This window comes from Rhagoletis pomonella, unplaced genomic scaffold (genome assembly GCF_013731165.1).
Source record: "Rhagoletis pomonella isolate Grant_MI unplaced genomic scaffold, Rhpom_1.0 Rhpom_scaffold_00001, whole genome shotgun sequence".
In the NCBI taxonomy this organism is placed as follows: Eukaryota; Metazoa; Arthropoda; class Insecta; order Diptera; family Tephritidae; genus Rhagoletis; species Rhagoletis pomonella.
The window spans coordinates 103,149,362-103,165,882 of record NW_023458555.1 but is presented as its reverse complement, the minus strand read 5'-3'; the positions used below and the strand labels follow the sequence as shown (position 1 = coordinate 103,165,882).

Genomic DNA, 16,521 nt, shown 5'->3' with positions numbered 1-16,521 from the left:
TATTAGTAGCCAAAAACTGTACAAAACGAAGACTCGCATCGGGTTAATATTTGAATTCGCACCCAGCCTTGGTCAGGTGAGTTTATGAAAGTATTCGAAAGCTTTTAGCTTTCAGCCTCAAAAAAATAACGACATTGGGCAAAATTGGGCCAGTCTAATGTACTTACATACATTCATCTGCTAAACGCTATTTTATAAATTAACATTTTTTATGAAACGAGGAAATATTAGTTTAACAAAAATTTATTAGGAAAGAATCCTAATAATAAAAATTAACTTAAAAAAAATCTTTAATTTCTTTTTAAAATAACTAAATCTAAAAAAAAGAAATTAATAATAAAAAAAAGAAGAAAATGAATTAATAAAAAAAGGAAACAAAGTGTCGATACCCGAGGACTCGGACTCGAACTCGGATCTATCAAATGCCAGTCAAGTGTTTCGCTCACTCGACCATTATGGCTGCTGGGCAGAGACCCAAAATAATATTATCCTAATGTTTTGGATACAAAACATCGCCTTGTTTTAAGAGGAATTTTTTCGTCTTTGTATAATAATTATTTACCAGAAATATCTTTTTTCGTCTAGCCGGACGAGTATTTTCAGATGGAAATTATTTACGTCTTCTTGTAATAACGCATGCGGAATGAAATACGAACTGATGCAGTAAAAATAAACAGCTTTACTTTCGGATGCAACAAATATTGTTTTTCCACTTTCATAAATATTGTGGAAATTTCCAAGAAAAACTTTTATAGAAAAGACTCATGTCCATAAAGGTTGATATGTTTAAGTTTGCAGGCATAGTGCGCAAGGGTTTTTTAAATCTTATTTTAGAACTTTACTGTGCCAGTCTGAGTTATTCGTTTTTTAGCCATTTAGATGATAAATAGTTCAGAGTTATATTTAGAAGTCCTTTAATGGATCTCCAATGAAAAATATTTCCCTAATCCGTTGTACAAAACTGAAATGAATGTGGTGCCAGCAAATTTTGGGAAAGCGCTCATAGCCGCGTTTAATATTCCTTTTCGACGTTTAAAAAATCTTGGGTAAAGTCGTTGGCACATATTTCACTATATCCTTGGCTCTTGCATAGTCTCTTATGTTTTTTTGCTTACTTTGTACTTTATTGTCATTATATGCTGTGATTTTGCAGAGAGATCAAGCAATTTATGATTCTTGTTACCGTCTCATTTCGCTGCAATGTTAGGCATGTTTTTTTCGCACACGTGGGTTTTCCTTCTATTGTTTTCCTATTCTACAAAGCCGACATTTCCTTTGTAAATAAAGTTTTTTTTAAGTCTCATAGAGAAAGAATTTGAAGAGACGTTACTTTTCGTGACAGTGAGTTTCGGTATACAAAATTTACAAGCAAATTTTTAGAGTTCCATCGCTTTCAAGGAAATTATTTCAGCATTATAATATACAACGAGATTATTTTTAGTGGAATGCTTGTTAAGATTGCACATTCGATTTTGGTATACTTAGTTTGGCTCTCGTGTTTACCAGAATTTTTTAAAGTCTGCTTAGAAATTCTCCGCGTTTCATTCCGCATACGTTAAGGCTGGCCCAATGCAGGCTTAGCTTTGAAAACTGTCAAAAGTTATTTGGAATATACTAAAACGTATGAAGGGTGGCCAAATGGCAGCTTTGCTTCACTTGCTTTAAGCGCCTCAAAGTTTCAAATAGGCATATGTTTTATTTGAAAGCGTTTCGTAGGCTTTTGACAAAAAGATATGTTCCCGTTCTAAATCAATTCAAACAAAGTACTGCACACTTTTATGTACAAAAATTGTGATACGTAATTTATACGTATTATATGTATAATATTAGTAATTCAAAGTTTAATAAAAAGTAATCTATGTTTCCATATTTATATTTAACATGTCGCTGGCTTAAAGTGAAAAGTTGCTACGTCCAATTTTACAAATTTTACAGGAACTTTAAATACAACATTTTGCGTGTTTAAAGCAAAGCAAAAGTCCATACAAATCAGAAGGATTCGATCTCTGTTAAAAAAATTCGTATTAATTTGGCCTTATTGCATATTCGGGGCCTCTTTTGGCCTTATAAAATTTATCTTTCATTGAATATAAACGAGAAGAAATAAAACAAGTACCTTAGTCCTTAATTTCTCTTACTTTCTATGTCAAAATTTGAGGCTTCATAAAATGTAGACTTATAAACTTTTCACACAAAGCTAGCGATATTTATGATGTCAAACTACTGGTTAGTCTCTTGAAAAATCGATTTTTTTTTAGTTTTTTGTTTCTAATAAATGTACGTATAGTTATATATGTATGTATAATTATTATCATTCCTTTGAAATGCAAAAATTAATTCACTTCATTTAAAAATAAATCTGAAAAGATTGTTTTGTATTATTTTTTTTTCTGGAATTTCATGGCAAAATTATTCTTAGTGTAAGGAAACAGACCTTGACTTTTTAACTATACAGCTGGCTGCTTAGACAGAGTTCCAAGCCGCCATTTGGCCAAACGAGTTTTTGAAGTAAAGCAAAGCAAATTAAAGTAAGCAAGGCGTGCAAACCAAGCCTGCATTGGGCCAGCGCCTTTAATTATGTATAGATATAGGATTTTTATTTTTCTCGTCTCTAGGGACGTTTATTTCGAGACGAAAATCATTTACGTCTTCTCTTAATAACTAACCACACCAATACTGCGACACTTAAAGATTAGAGAAGGCTTTGAAATTATTTCTTTTGTATTATATAACTTGGAAGTTTATATGTTATTAAAATGTAAAAATATTAGTTATTATTTGCTCCATATACAAGTGGTCGGTATTTTCATCGCACACGCGCCATCATGTTCTGCACGACTGCATCATCGACTTTACGCGATGCGCACAACTACTTTGTTTTGCACTCTTCAATATTTTTTACTGTTTTACCTGTTTTCTTCAAGATTCCTTTGACAATTGACCAATATTCCCCAATAGGACGTAGCTCGGCTCTATTGGGGGGATTGCAGTCGTGAGGTACAAAATTGATGTTATTTGCATTATACCACGGCAATGTGTCCTTGGCATAGTGGCAGCTTGCCACGTCCGCCTAGAACCGTGGCGTACTACCTTATATCGATGGCTGAGCGGAAGATCGACCTATCTCGGCAGCCAGTTCGAAAACGCTCTATCTAAAAAAACTTTTCAAGACGCCCTATTTCAGAATTTAATTGAAAAACACCCTATCTCAAAATTCGGTTCAAAAACGCCCTATCTCACTTCATAATGTATTGAAAATTTGCTGATATAGGGCGTTTTTGAATCGGCAGCTGAGATAGGGCGTTTTTGAAACGAATTCTGAAATAGGGTGTTCTTGAAAAGTTTTTTGAGATAGAGCGATTTTGAACTGGCTGCCGAGATAGGTCGATCTTCCACTCAGCCATCGATATGTTGGTAAATGACAGAAGACGCCTTTTGAGGCACTCATCCCAATAAACTTGATCATTCATTGTCCCGGATGGGAAAAAAGGGCTGCTCTTACGGCCACAGGAACAAATAGCTTGCCAAACCATGTTGTTTTTTGGAAATTTGGACTTCATTTCCATCTTACATCTTTCAGGGACATCTTGCCTACTTGCAGCAGTATACAAATCTTGACCTGCAATATATTTTGAATTTTTAAAGCAGTAGGTTTCGTAGTCCATAACAATGCAGTTGTATTTTTTAAATTTAGAATTCATACAACTTCTGACTGCGGGATTTCGCTGTAACATTCTACTTTTCGCCTAGGTCTGGCGCTGTTTGAGCTGTAGAACATCTCAATGAAGCTTTCCGCTTTACCTTTTGTACGAAAAACTGCGATCTCCATACGGATTTTGCAACATAACGCGACAAAACCTTCAGATCTCGCGAAAACGCACTGAGGACCTTCCGAGCACTGTTTTTATAACATTGACCATTCTAACCCCCGCTCCCTGGTTTTCTCGTAACTGCCAGGCCTTATTTGTACTGATTAAAACCCTGCAAACTGTCGAATAGTGCAATCTTTAATTTTTAGCAATTGTACGTGTACTTAAGGCTAGATCATTTATAAACTCGTGCAAAATGGTTTGTCTCGTTTCTAACCCGGTTGCCATTTCTAGCTCAACTAGGAATCAATTCAAATGAAATTTCTTCAACGTTCAACTAAGGTCATGGTCAACTTATGGTATTTGAATTTCAAAATATTGAAATCTTTTTGGGTAAGTTATAAGCTTCCCAAAGTGTCGCAGTTTTGGTGTGTTCACCCTTTATATGGGAGTTTTATTTTTTTCGTCTCGTGGGACGTTTAATTTAAGATGGAAATGATTTAGGTCTTTTCATAATAATTAAGTATATGGGACTGTTATTTTTCGAAAAATTAAATATCTAATATAATAATTTGAGAAAACCACCATTTAAAGGAAAAAATAACTTTTTTTGAATAAAAAAAATATTTTAAACAAAAAATGACCAACCGATTTTTAAACAATTGGTTCCGTTGTAAAGGCGATTAAACACCCTTTCTTCTAATATGCATATTTGTATTCTTCGTAGATAAAAATTGGAGAAAAAAACAAAAGGAAAAAATACATATTTTTTCATATAAAAAAAAAAAATTTACAAAAAAATTACTAATTAGTAATACAATTGAATACAGTATTTAAATAAAACAAATAATTTATAGTGTTCTAAGCGTTAATTCGTCCTTGTTTACCCACAGCCCTGTTAAAAATAACGCAAAAGTCTATGTCACAGAAGTCTAAGGCAAATGAAAATATAAAAACCCCATGGTTTTTGTTTTTTTACATAACAGGTTATATTTAAAAATTAAAGATAACTTTCTGTTTTATTTCAATAAAGTATTCAATTGTATTGCTAATTACTAATTGTTTTTGTTTAAAATACTTTTTATAAGAAACAATTGATATTTTTTCCTTTTAATTGTTTCTCTTAAATTGTTATAAAGAATGTACACGAAAAAAATGGTCGCACATAACCAAGCATAGCTCGGTTAATCATAACATTAAAATAAAAATCGGTAGACACTTAAAAAGCTGGAAGCATTTTCCACCTTACTGCATCATTTATTTTTAGTAACAAAAATCAGTGTAGAAACGAGGACGAAGAAAGAAATCGATCGCGAGTTAATATTGCGCAAAAAGCTGGAAAATCCCAGCATGTTCCATAACGACATCGCAAAAAAGCTAAAGTTTCCAAAGTCTACCGTTACTTATGTGCTTAAAAAATACAATGAATGTTTATCTTTAAAAAGGAACCCTGGTAGTGGCAGAAAAAAAGGATTTGCTTGCGAAATTAAGGCAAAGGAAGTGTTATCTGATTTTAAGAAAAATCCTGGACTTTCGGTAAGAGATGTCGGCAAAAAATTAAACATGTCTTCGTATATACAAAAAGTATGCAAAACAGCAGGACTACGTTCTTACAAAGTGAATGCAGCACCTAATCGCAACGGTAAGCAAAATTTGTTGGCGAAACAACGTGCTCGGAAATTGTACGACAGTCTCATACAAAAATTTGGCTGTATTGTTATGGATGACGAATCGTACGTAAAAGCCGATTTTAAACAAATCCGGGGCCGCCAATTTCACACTGCAAATAAAAGAGGCAATGTTGCAGATAAATATAAAAACAAAAAGTTTGACAAATTTCCCAAAAAGTTTCTCATTTGGCAGGCAATTTGCCAATGCGGCTTCAAAAGTGATCCTTTTGTAAGCACTGGTACAATTAACCAAGAAATTTATGTTAAGGAGTGTCTGCAAAAGCGACTTTTACCACTTATACGGCTTCATAAAGATCCAGTGCTTTTTTGGCCTGATCTCGCGATATGTCATTACGGAAAAATGGCTTCAGGATGGTAACATAGAAACAAAGTGTATTTTGTAGCAAAAGAAGTGAATCCACCTAATTGTCCAGAGCATCGGCCGATCGAAACCTACTGGGCCGTTATGAAATCCAAACTTCTTAAGACCCACAAAGCTGTAAAAAACGCACAACAATTCAAAAATAAATGGCAGCTGGTTTCCAAGGAAATCACTGAAACTTCTGTGCAAGGGCTAATGAAGGACATAAAGTCAAAATTGCGATCGTTTGCTTATACAAGGAGAATTAACTCTTTTTTGACGAATTTCAATAAAACTAAGTTTAGATGTAAATATATGTAAATATCGTTGAATTCCATTAATATATTTATGTTTTAGAACGTTTTAACTGTGACCAGTTTTTTTCGTGTACATTCTTTATACGAGGCATACAAATATGCCTATCAGAAGAAACGATGCCAATTTTTTAAAAATCGGTGAGTAATATTTTTGTTTAAACTATTTTTTGATAAACAAGTTATTTTTTCCTTTTAAGTGTTTTTTCTGAAATTGTTATTCACGAAGTATACAAATATGCATGTCAGAAGAAAGAGGGTTTAATCGCCTTTATAACGATACCAGTTTTTTAGAAAACGGTTAGAAATTTTTTGTTTAAAATTTTTTTTTTAAGCAAAAAAGTGTATATTTTCCTTTAAATGTGTTTTTCTCAAGTTTTTATATAAGTATACGAATATGTATATCACAAGAAAGGGGGTTAAATCACCTTTACAACGATACGAATCTTTTAAAAATCAGTTCAAAATTTGTTTGAAATATTAAGTTTCTAATTTTTCGAAGATCTGAGCTTTGACCCGTTATAGCACCTGTAATATAAGTTTTCACAAAAAAAGTTGTATACCATATAAATAAGAGAAAAAGGCGAACCGTCTGTATTTTTACTTTTTTTTTGCTTTTTGCAGCAATAATTAAAAATAATTTTTTACCGAAGGTCCAATTTCGAACTTCGAAGGCCCATATCTCGATTTCGGAGGCTAACTTCGAAAAACGGAGAACTTGCTTTTCTTACTTATGACTCAATCTCTTAAAAATAGTTGGTTTGGTACAATAACCAGCCGAGTGCTGTACAGTGTTATTATGAAAAGACGTAAATCATTTTCATCTTAAAACAAACGTCCCACGAAACGAAAAAATAAAAGTCCCATATAATTATTAACAGAAGACGTAATAATTTCCGTCCTGAAATAAACGTCCCGTGAGAAAAAAAGTAAAAGTCCCATATAATTATAATGGGAAGACGAAAAAATGTCCATCGTAAAACAATCTCCCCGTGAAACGAAAAAATAAAAGTCCTAGATAATTATTAGGAGAAGATGAAACAGTTTTAGTCTAATGATATTCGTCTCAGGAGGCGAAAAAAACCTTTCCATTGTTCAGTAATTATTATACAGCAATATTTTATTTTATTTGTTATAAGAGTTATGGCGTCTGCTGCTGGGCCAGCGTGGGCATACACTGTTCTGTTCTTTCCCTTTGCACCATCTGATTTCGAATCAGCAATCGAAGCTGGCAACGATAATTTCGAGTTCACTCGGATTCAGTGATAGCAATTTTTTCGTATTTTTTGTGTTTAGATTAAAGTCCCCCAGTACGCGCAGCTGATGTTCTCCAATTTTGTTATGAAGCAGCATTACCTTATCGACGTGTGATTTATAGATAGCTTCCTTACTAGCAGGAGGAATATATGATGCGCATAAATAAACATCCCAGAAACACATTAGACTCGCACACAGTTGGTCCAATAAAGTCATTAAACTTCAGTACAATTAGCGACGCGTTGAGCTGACGGCGGGAAGTAATTTATACGCCTCCACCACTTCCGCAACCAGTCTTGGCCGGGTCACGATCATTGCAAAAGACATCATACAGCTTCAGTGTGGCTATTATCGCAGCGACAATTTTCGGATCGCTATCGCAAGTTGCCGACGTGTGTCATGAATGAGGTAAGGTTGAGATAGTGTTACGATATTTGTCTCTAACTCGTTTGAGAATAGCCGAAAAAAAGGAAAAGTTCGCACGACCACATTGCAGGACTCAATATTCTTTCATAAGAGGATAGTGGCAAACCCAACTTAAAATGTATTCTTTTTAAATATGATAATTCTTCACTAGCATATAGTACACTAATACATATTTACTCACACAAGCGTGTTTAGCAACGTATTCAATTATATTTTCTTCGGTTAGAGTTGTTGCATAAGAAAGATGAAGCCATTTATATTAGACAACTATGTTAATCATTTGCACTAGTACCTACGACAAGCCGCTGAGTTAGCAGCAGGATTTATGGCCTAATCAGCATTAGCAGTATCCGCATCTGTATTAACCGGACGGACATTAATACGTAGGTTAACACCGTCAACTCTAAAAACCACAGAAAGCGATCGGATATTAGCATCTGCAGAAGCTGATACTAAATTATCAGTATTAACCCCAGGCTGCATAGCTGGTACCAAAGGAAGTGGATGTCGCAATAGTATCATAACATGTTTTAGCAGTAGCGGCTAACTGGATGGTACGAGTTGATCGCGAAGTATCGTAGGCAGAAGCAGCAGTAGACAAGTTTAAGTTGGATGTGTTAGTGAGAGCAGCACTATACATAGTTAGGAGTCGATCGCGAAATATTATAAGCAGAATCAATAGCTGACAAACCAATTTCGGATGAACTATTATTAACAGCGAATTTCGAAGCGTCACATACAGGAACAGCTGGAGAAGCAGCAGACGACAAAACCTTCTTGACATCAGAGCGAGAGCAGCCAGCAGAAGAAGCCCGCGATAATGACAAGAGAGCTTTACAAGATGCTTCACTAACAACACATTTGGATATGTTATCAAAGGTAAAATTGTAAGCATTAATCATACAAGAGCGTTAGGACATTCAACTCGGCCTTAAGTGAAGCAATCGCATCATCTTTTTCATGCATAACGCGCTGCTTAGAAATAATATCAGAGTGCATATTATAAATTTCTTCGCGCTGAGCAGTAATGGAATTGAGCATTCGGCTCGAAGAGAGACGATGACATTATACAAAGATCCCAGCGTTATTTGCCGCTGTTGGTTTTTAGCATCGTTTGCATTACTAGTATTGTTTTTGCGAAGTTACCGATTACGAATTAGCACTTTTAAGAGAGTCACTTTGCCTTTCATATAAAGGCAAGAGAGGCGAACGAATTGAGCATACTTTACAAAAAAAAACCTCTATCAGAGTGGCAAGAAATTCTTCAATAGCGGGATGTATACCAACACAAGTTAAATGAAAAAGTTCATTGCACTCAATGCACTGAATCGTTTGCTGACGCCGACCAACCTTTTGATCACCTATGCACGGCATTTTTGATTACGTCAAACCAATGATTTTTATGTAATCGCAAGAGTCACTTTCTCATTTATTAAGCGGGGAAATAAGAATCAAAAATTTTGTACGCCCAAGGATGATAGACATTTTATTTTATTATATTATATATTATTTATAAATGAATTATATTCTTATAAATCATATGTTTTGAGTCATATGTTCTTGAGGAAAATACACCCAAGAATAATGGAATACAAGATTCCGCCAATCGAGCTGAGAGGAACTGAGTGACGTCACATTATTATTAGAATGAGAGTGAAAAGATTAATTTTGAAGAAGAGGAAGAAGCAAACAAGTGATGCGAAATGGTGGTGTAAAACTAGGTTGAATTGTACCCACTCTTCAGCTTCTTAAATTTGAATAGACATTCGGAACAATCACATTATTTAAGGTACATTTGGAACGTAATAAAATATTGTTTAATATAAACCCAAAAGTTGTTATGGCACAGAAGGAAGATGTAGTCCACCAACTATCACAAATATATGCACATAAAAGTACATGTTTACTGTTTAGGTATGTGAATCTACTTTTAGGAACAACTTTTCAGCAAATAGGTACAATATAAATATTTAATATTCATCACTAGTGCGAAAAAATAATTATGTGACGTCAGCGGAAGGGTGGATGCTGTCTGTTTAGCTGAGGGAGAGCGGGAGACCAGGTTTAAAGGCGACCATATATATTAATTGGGGGACTCCATTGGAGGAGTCGTGCTCTAGCTGCCGTAGGCTGCTGTGCAATGAGCTGGGATTTATTTGGGGGGACTCCATTGGAGGAGTCATGCTCTAGCTGCCGTAGGCTGCTGTGGAAATGAGCTGGGGCGACTCCATTGGAGGAGTCATGCTCTAGCTGCCGTAGGCTGCTGTGGAAATGAGCTGGGGCGACTCCACTGGAGGAGTCATGCTCTAGCTGCCGTAGGCTGCTGTGGAAATGAGCTGGGGCGACTCCACTGGAGGAGTCATGCTCTAGCTGCCGTAGGCTGCTGTGCAATGAGCAGAGGTTTATTTGAGGATGCATTCATGCAGAGCCCCAGTGTGGCTTGTAAGCCGGAGCTTACTACCATACCAAAAGGTACTCCGGGAGTGGAGTGGGAGCGATGCTTAAAGCACCGTGTGATAGCCAAGCTAGTTAAGCGTTGACCCTCGTGATGAGCCAAGCTGGTTTAGCGTTGACCATCGTGATGAGCCAAGCTGGTTTAGCGTTGACCATGCTGAAAATGCCAGCGACTTATCACTTCACTAAGTTCAGCGAAGAGATATTTGAGAATTGCATAAAAAATGCATACCCAATTAAGAACGAGCGAAATACTTTTAAACACAAGTGCGTGTGTGTGTTCGCTGTACTTGGTTTATGCGGGAATGCAATATAAATGCGTGTGGGTTTTCGCTGTTCTTTGTTTATGCGGGAAATGCATAAGTCGCTTAAACACTGTCAAATCGAGAAAGAGTAGGTAATTTGAAAATTTCAAAATTACATTTCTCGACTGAAAAATAAGATATTCGAGCTAACTCGACGACACACAGTGTGCTTTTTTAACACTTCATGCGAATTAATCGTAGCACTTTCGACAGAAGCAATATTTTGATATGAAGCAAAATGGCTTAGAAAGCTAATGTAATTACCTTTCACGGAAAATTATTGCCATAGAGCCACAATTACTCCTTTACCTTAAAAAAATTGGTCAAAAATAGTGTTCTTCGAAAAAAACATGCAAAATCCAACGAATACATATATTAAAAAAAAGACATTTTTGTATTTTTTATTATACTAATATTATAGAGTTTGAAACGAGAAACACGATGCAACCCCTCAATTTGAAAAATGTCCATCCTTCACACAATTTTATATCCCTCGAATAACAAATGAGTTTTAGTGCTATTAAAGACCTTTAATTTAAGCCAAGGTAGAAGTCTCTAGGGCCTTTGAGAACTAGATTATTACAATTCTGAAGTTAAACTTCGAAATTTCATTCGACATTTTACGCAATTTTTTTTCTAATTTCGGAGTAAAAACTAGTACAGCAGTTTCGAAGTTTGGTTTAAAATCGTTATAACTTGGCGCTCAGAGGGCCTAGAGACATAAATTAAAGGTCTTGAATTGCACTAAAACGCATTGTTTGAGGGATATAAAATTGTGTGAAGGATTCACAGCTGCATGCAAATAGAAAAACTGCAATAAATAATGTATTTTTTAAATTACGGTGTTCAAATTTTTTTCGAATTTTGAACAGTGGAATGTGGTGGTTGTTGTAGCGGCTACTAAGCCCCGCTCGGGTCGGTTCATCCGTAAACGTTGTCGTCCATTTCAGCTAGGGGGAGGAAGTGTGCGACTTCCACAGGGTCTGTGCATAGGGACAAGGGCGTCAGCTGAGTGGGGTTCTCAGGGCATGTGAGGAGGTGCCGAGAGACATGTGGCGACTCTCCACAAGCCGGGCATTGGTTGGGCACATCCTCATTGATTCTGCTCAGGTAAGAGTTTAGCCTGCTGCAATAGCCAGAGCGAAGTTGTGCAGTGGAATCGTGTTGGTCGTCTCAAAATCTATAAGACTAGTATAATGAAAAATACAAGAATTTTTTCCCCTATTTCCCCATGTAGATCCGTCCCAGCATTAACAAACAAGTTATTGAAATCGGATTGCAATTAAAAAAATATGAAAAACTCGATTTGACTGTTTTAGCGACTCGATATTTTTTGTGTCATCAACATTATCTTGAAGTAAGCTTTCAAGCTGTTTGGGGTAATAACCTAACCTAATAATAATAATAATAATAATAATAATAATAATAATAATAATAATAGATTGGCGCTTACACATATGTTAGTGTTTGGCCGAGCTTCTCCTCCGATTTTTGGCGTGCGCCTTGATGTTGTCACACAAAGTGGAGGGACCTACAGTTTTATGCCGACTCCGAACGGCGATTGTATTTTTATAAGAAGCTGTTTTTCATGGCAGAAATACACTCGAAGGGGTGCCATTGCCTGCCGAGGGACGACCGCTGTTAAGAAAAAAACTTTTTTCTATATTTTTTTGCGATGTTGCTTTGACCAGGGTTTGAACCCAGGCGTTGCGGAGTGGAATCGCGCACTGCTTACTACTACACCACAGCGGTCGCAGCCAAGCCTAATGCACAAATAAGTATGTGCGAAAAAAATTAACTTACCCATCATGGTTATTGTGAAAGGCCAGTACGATTGAAGGGCTTGAATAGGCGTTACTTGTAACCCATGTACAATGAACTGCAAACATCATGAGCATCATTAAGACGGCAAGAATAATGACACTTTTAAGATTAGAACCAATTCCGCGTGCCTCATGTTGTATATCATGTTTTGGACGAAACTTTATTTTTCCAGCCTGAAAATACCAGAAAATTGTTTAAAAAAAAATTATTTTCGTAGTCGACGTACTATAAAATATGTAATAAGGACTGGGACAAATAAAATTGTCCGCTTCGAAAATGGTATGATTTGAACCAGTTGGAAGATTTTCAAAAAGGCTAGCATTTTATTTTTAGAATATCACATAAAATGGCAAAATATTAGAACTATTATGTTATAAAAAGTTTTAATTTTGCAACAGCGCCGCTCACTAGCGTTTTTACAATAGCGTCTGACACCATCAGAGCTTCTGAAGACCACTTTTTGAAGTAAAAACTTCATTGGTGCCGTTGGCAAGTGGTTCAAAACTTGAAAAACGGGTGAATATTTTTCAGAGCTTTTTTAATATTTATTGTGTAACGCAATGTCTAAAGATTGTACATCATGGCCTCCATTCGCCTTCCAGCAGCTGCGTAGTCGACTTGACCACTCATCGATTTCGCTACGCTTGACCCCTCAATGATTGTATTTAAAAGGTGATTTTTTGTTAACATCGATTGCAGAATTACGCACTCCATGCAATGGCAAATTTTCCACTACTCGGACAAGGGTACGCTTCAAAGAATCAACACTAGGATGTCGATTAGTGCAGCCATGACCTCTAGAATGGACCTTAAAATTATATTAGCTTAACTTATAGTCCAATCGATTGATGGCCAGCCATCAATTAATACAGTTGGTATATAACAAGTAATTTTTAGGTAAAAAACAAAACCGACTTCAATTCTTATATAAAAATGTAAGATTATTGTAAATTTCTACATGATCCGATGATCGGATTGAAACCAAATTTATATGGGACCAGCTGTGAGATAACGCCTTCCGTTAACGTGGCCCAAAGTTATGCGGTAACATACATAAAAAAAAAAAAAATCCGATGAGTTGATAACCTTTCTCCTTTTTGTGAAGTCGGTTAAAAAGACAGATGGAAAGACGCTTAGATATCACGTCCACGGGTTATCTGGGTATACATGGCGTTAAGTGCTGCTGTGTTGTACATTTTACGGAACCCATGCTGATGCCTCACTGGCGGTTTAGATAGTGCGGGAATAGAAGGCCCCAAGTGTCTTCGCTACCGGGAAAAGGAGAGTTATCGGGCGATAGGACTCTCCTTTGTTGGACGGTTTCTCCGGAGGATGCAGTATGAACTGTCGGCTAAAATAGCTCGCGCATCGCTCCGGGTCCGACGAAGCGTGGTCTCGAAAATTTATTTCAACTCTGTTGTTGTTGTTGCAGCGGCTACAACAACCCCGCCCAGATCGGTTGGTATCTCAGTCGTTGTCGTCAAGCTCAACTAACGGAAGACCCAAGAAGCGTGTAGCCCCTATAGGGTCTGTCCACAGGGACAGAGGCGTCATTTGCGTTGGGTTTTCCGGGCATACGAAGACATGTTTCGAGTCGTGGGGTGCCTCTCTGCAATCCGGACATTCGTTTGACGCATCTGCATCTAATCTACTCAGGTATGAGTTCAACCTGCTGCAGTAGCCAGAGCGAAGTTGGGCTATTGTGGTCTGTGTCTCCCGAGGCTGACGAAGCTCGCCTCGTCTATGTCAGGTGGTTTTCTGCGCAGGGGTCTATTTCATAAAGCGACAGTGATAATTTTGTAACGACAGGTATTTTCCATGCTGTCAGTGACATTTCGACAGTTTGGTGGGTGTTTTGTTTCATAAAAATAATTGTTACAACCTAAACAATTCCATTGAAAAAGTGACAAATTGTCATTGTCGGGGTTTAAAATTATCGTTGACATAATTGTCGCCAGCCAGTGAAATTTATATGTAAATCATATGTAATAGTTGCTTTCCGATGGAACTATTTGGTTTTGTCGCTATTGTCGCGACAATTTTATCAGAGTGACAATTGTCAGCACAATTGTCGACAATATTCCATAATAACACTGTCGTTTTCCAAAAATTTTTACAGTTGCTTACAAGCGTATATGAATTAGAAAACATGTCGGCGACAATTCTGGCAGTGAAATTTTATAGAAAAATCGACAATTGTCGCACCAGTCACTTTAATGAAATAGGCCCCAGGAGGTCATTCACAGGTCTGGAATACACGTAACTTGAGACTGACTCCCTGTGAATACCGCTCAGGGCCTGTCGATATGCTGACGGGTCCAGAGGATGCTTTATGAACCTCTCGACTTCGTCCGTCAGTTCGTAAAGATGCCTTCTGACATACCTTGGCCAGGGCTCCTCTGCAAGCAGATGTCTGTTCGAGTGTCCACGTCTGTGGCTCACTAAGAATTGCTTGCAGAGCATTGTGGTGTGCTCCTTTATGGGGAGCATTTTCGCCTCGTCGTGTAGGTGGTGTTCTGGCGACATCAGAACGAATCCCGTCGCTGTCCGTAGTGCAGTGTCTTATGCAGTCTGTAGCTTCATCCACTGGTCCCCGGCCAATTGCCTTGTATGTTACCAGCAACGTTTCTTTGTATTTGTCCCCAGGTACTGCAGACTAGTGACTTGAGGACCTTGTTGCGGCTCCGGGGGTTCTACTCTCTATTTTGCAATTCGAAAAGCAATGCTATTAGCAGACCAAATGCGATGCTAAAGAAAAATGGCACTCTGGCGTTCAAAATGAGTGTGGCAGACGAAATGGACGCGAAGAGGTATTTCAGGCAAAAATTTCGTCCTGCAACAATTGAAGCGATAGATGGAACCCTTATTCAAATAGTGCGGCCTGCTGTAAATGAACATTTGTACTTCAATAGGAAACTGAAGCACAGTGTAAATGCCATGGTTGTGAGTAGTTGCATGAAACACTTATGCAAATATGTATATTTATATATGACCATATGATTAACTATTGCAGATATGTGATCACAGAATGATTGTAAGGGCAGTTGATGCTCGTTTTGGAGGTGCATGCCACGATTCACATGTGTGGAATGTATCCCATGAGAGCCGCTTGAAAGCGGCGATAGAGCCACACGCCTAATAGGTTGGTTTATTTTGCTGCTCTTTTTTATATATGTATTAATTTTGTGATTGTTTCTTTTATATTTCATTGAAAGAGACTCGGGATATCCCTTTGAAGCCTGGTTGTTAACACCGTACAGAACCGTGAATGCACTCTGCGGAAGCTAAATTTAATAAGAAACATTCTCAAGCGAGGTCGATTAGTGCTGAAGGTGAAGGTTTCGATGCCTATTAGCTGCAAGGGAGTTGCATTTCACACAGGAAAAAGATACCAGAATAATGAACGTATGTTGCGCCCTGCACAATATTTGCATTCTTTTTAATGTCGAACAACCGTCGATCGCACAAAATGAAGATGAAGATTCATTGCCTTCAATTGCATCAACATCTGACGACATCTCTACAAATCTAGCTTCGTTTGCGCGAAATATAGGGGAAGAAATAAAAAATAATTTAACATAGATTTGGAATTGTATTTAAAAAATTCAATTCATATCACTATACAAACAAAAACATGTCTTGACTAGTATTACATACAGAAAAATAAATAGTAATTCACAACAAATAAATATAGTAGTCTAAAATCTTTCTTTTACACATAAGTTATGAGGTCATCAGTCTTTTTCACAGTTAAGTTACAAAAAGAATAAGTACATGCCAATTAACAGTTAAGTTACATAAATAATAAGTGACAAAAAATTAACTGACAATAAAATAATATGTGAGTTACAAAACTAATCTTTAAGACCAACTAATTTGGAGCATTTCCTTTTTTATGTTTAGCTTCTCGCCCTTAAGTTTGAGGTTTTCAATATTAATCTTCTGCTCGTGCTCAAATTTTAGCGTAAGTAATTTATATTTATTTTCTTCAATATCTCTCGTTTTTCTTAAAATTCTGTTATGTGTTTCATTGAATTTGTCAAAAGAATTCTCTTGGTAGAGTGTTTGATTCTCCACTTGCTTCTTCAAGAGCTGATCGTG

The 16,521-nt window shown here is 36.8% G+C and overlaps 1 protein-coding gene across 1 annotated transcript in view; it reads right to left on the bottom strand.

Annotated features, from left to right (window-relative positions):
• LOC118749433 (dolichyl-diphosphooligosaccharide--protein glycosyltransferase subunit STT3B) overlaps positions 1-16,521 on the bottom strand; it is a 126,295-nt gene that overhangs the window by 66,976 nt on the left and 42,798 nt on the right. Inside the window, exon 2 of the mRNA XM_036484238.1 lies at positions 12,400-12,593. Within this exon, the coding sequence (XP_036340131.1) occupies positions 12,400-12,593 (194 nt within the window). The remainder of the gene's footprint in view (positions 1-12,399; positions 12,594-16,521) is intronic.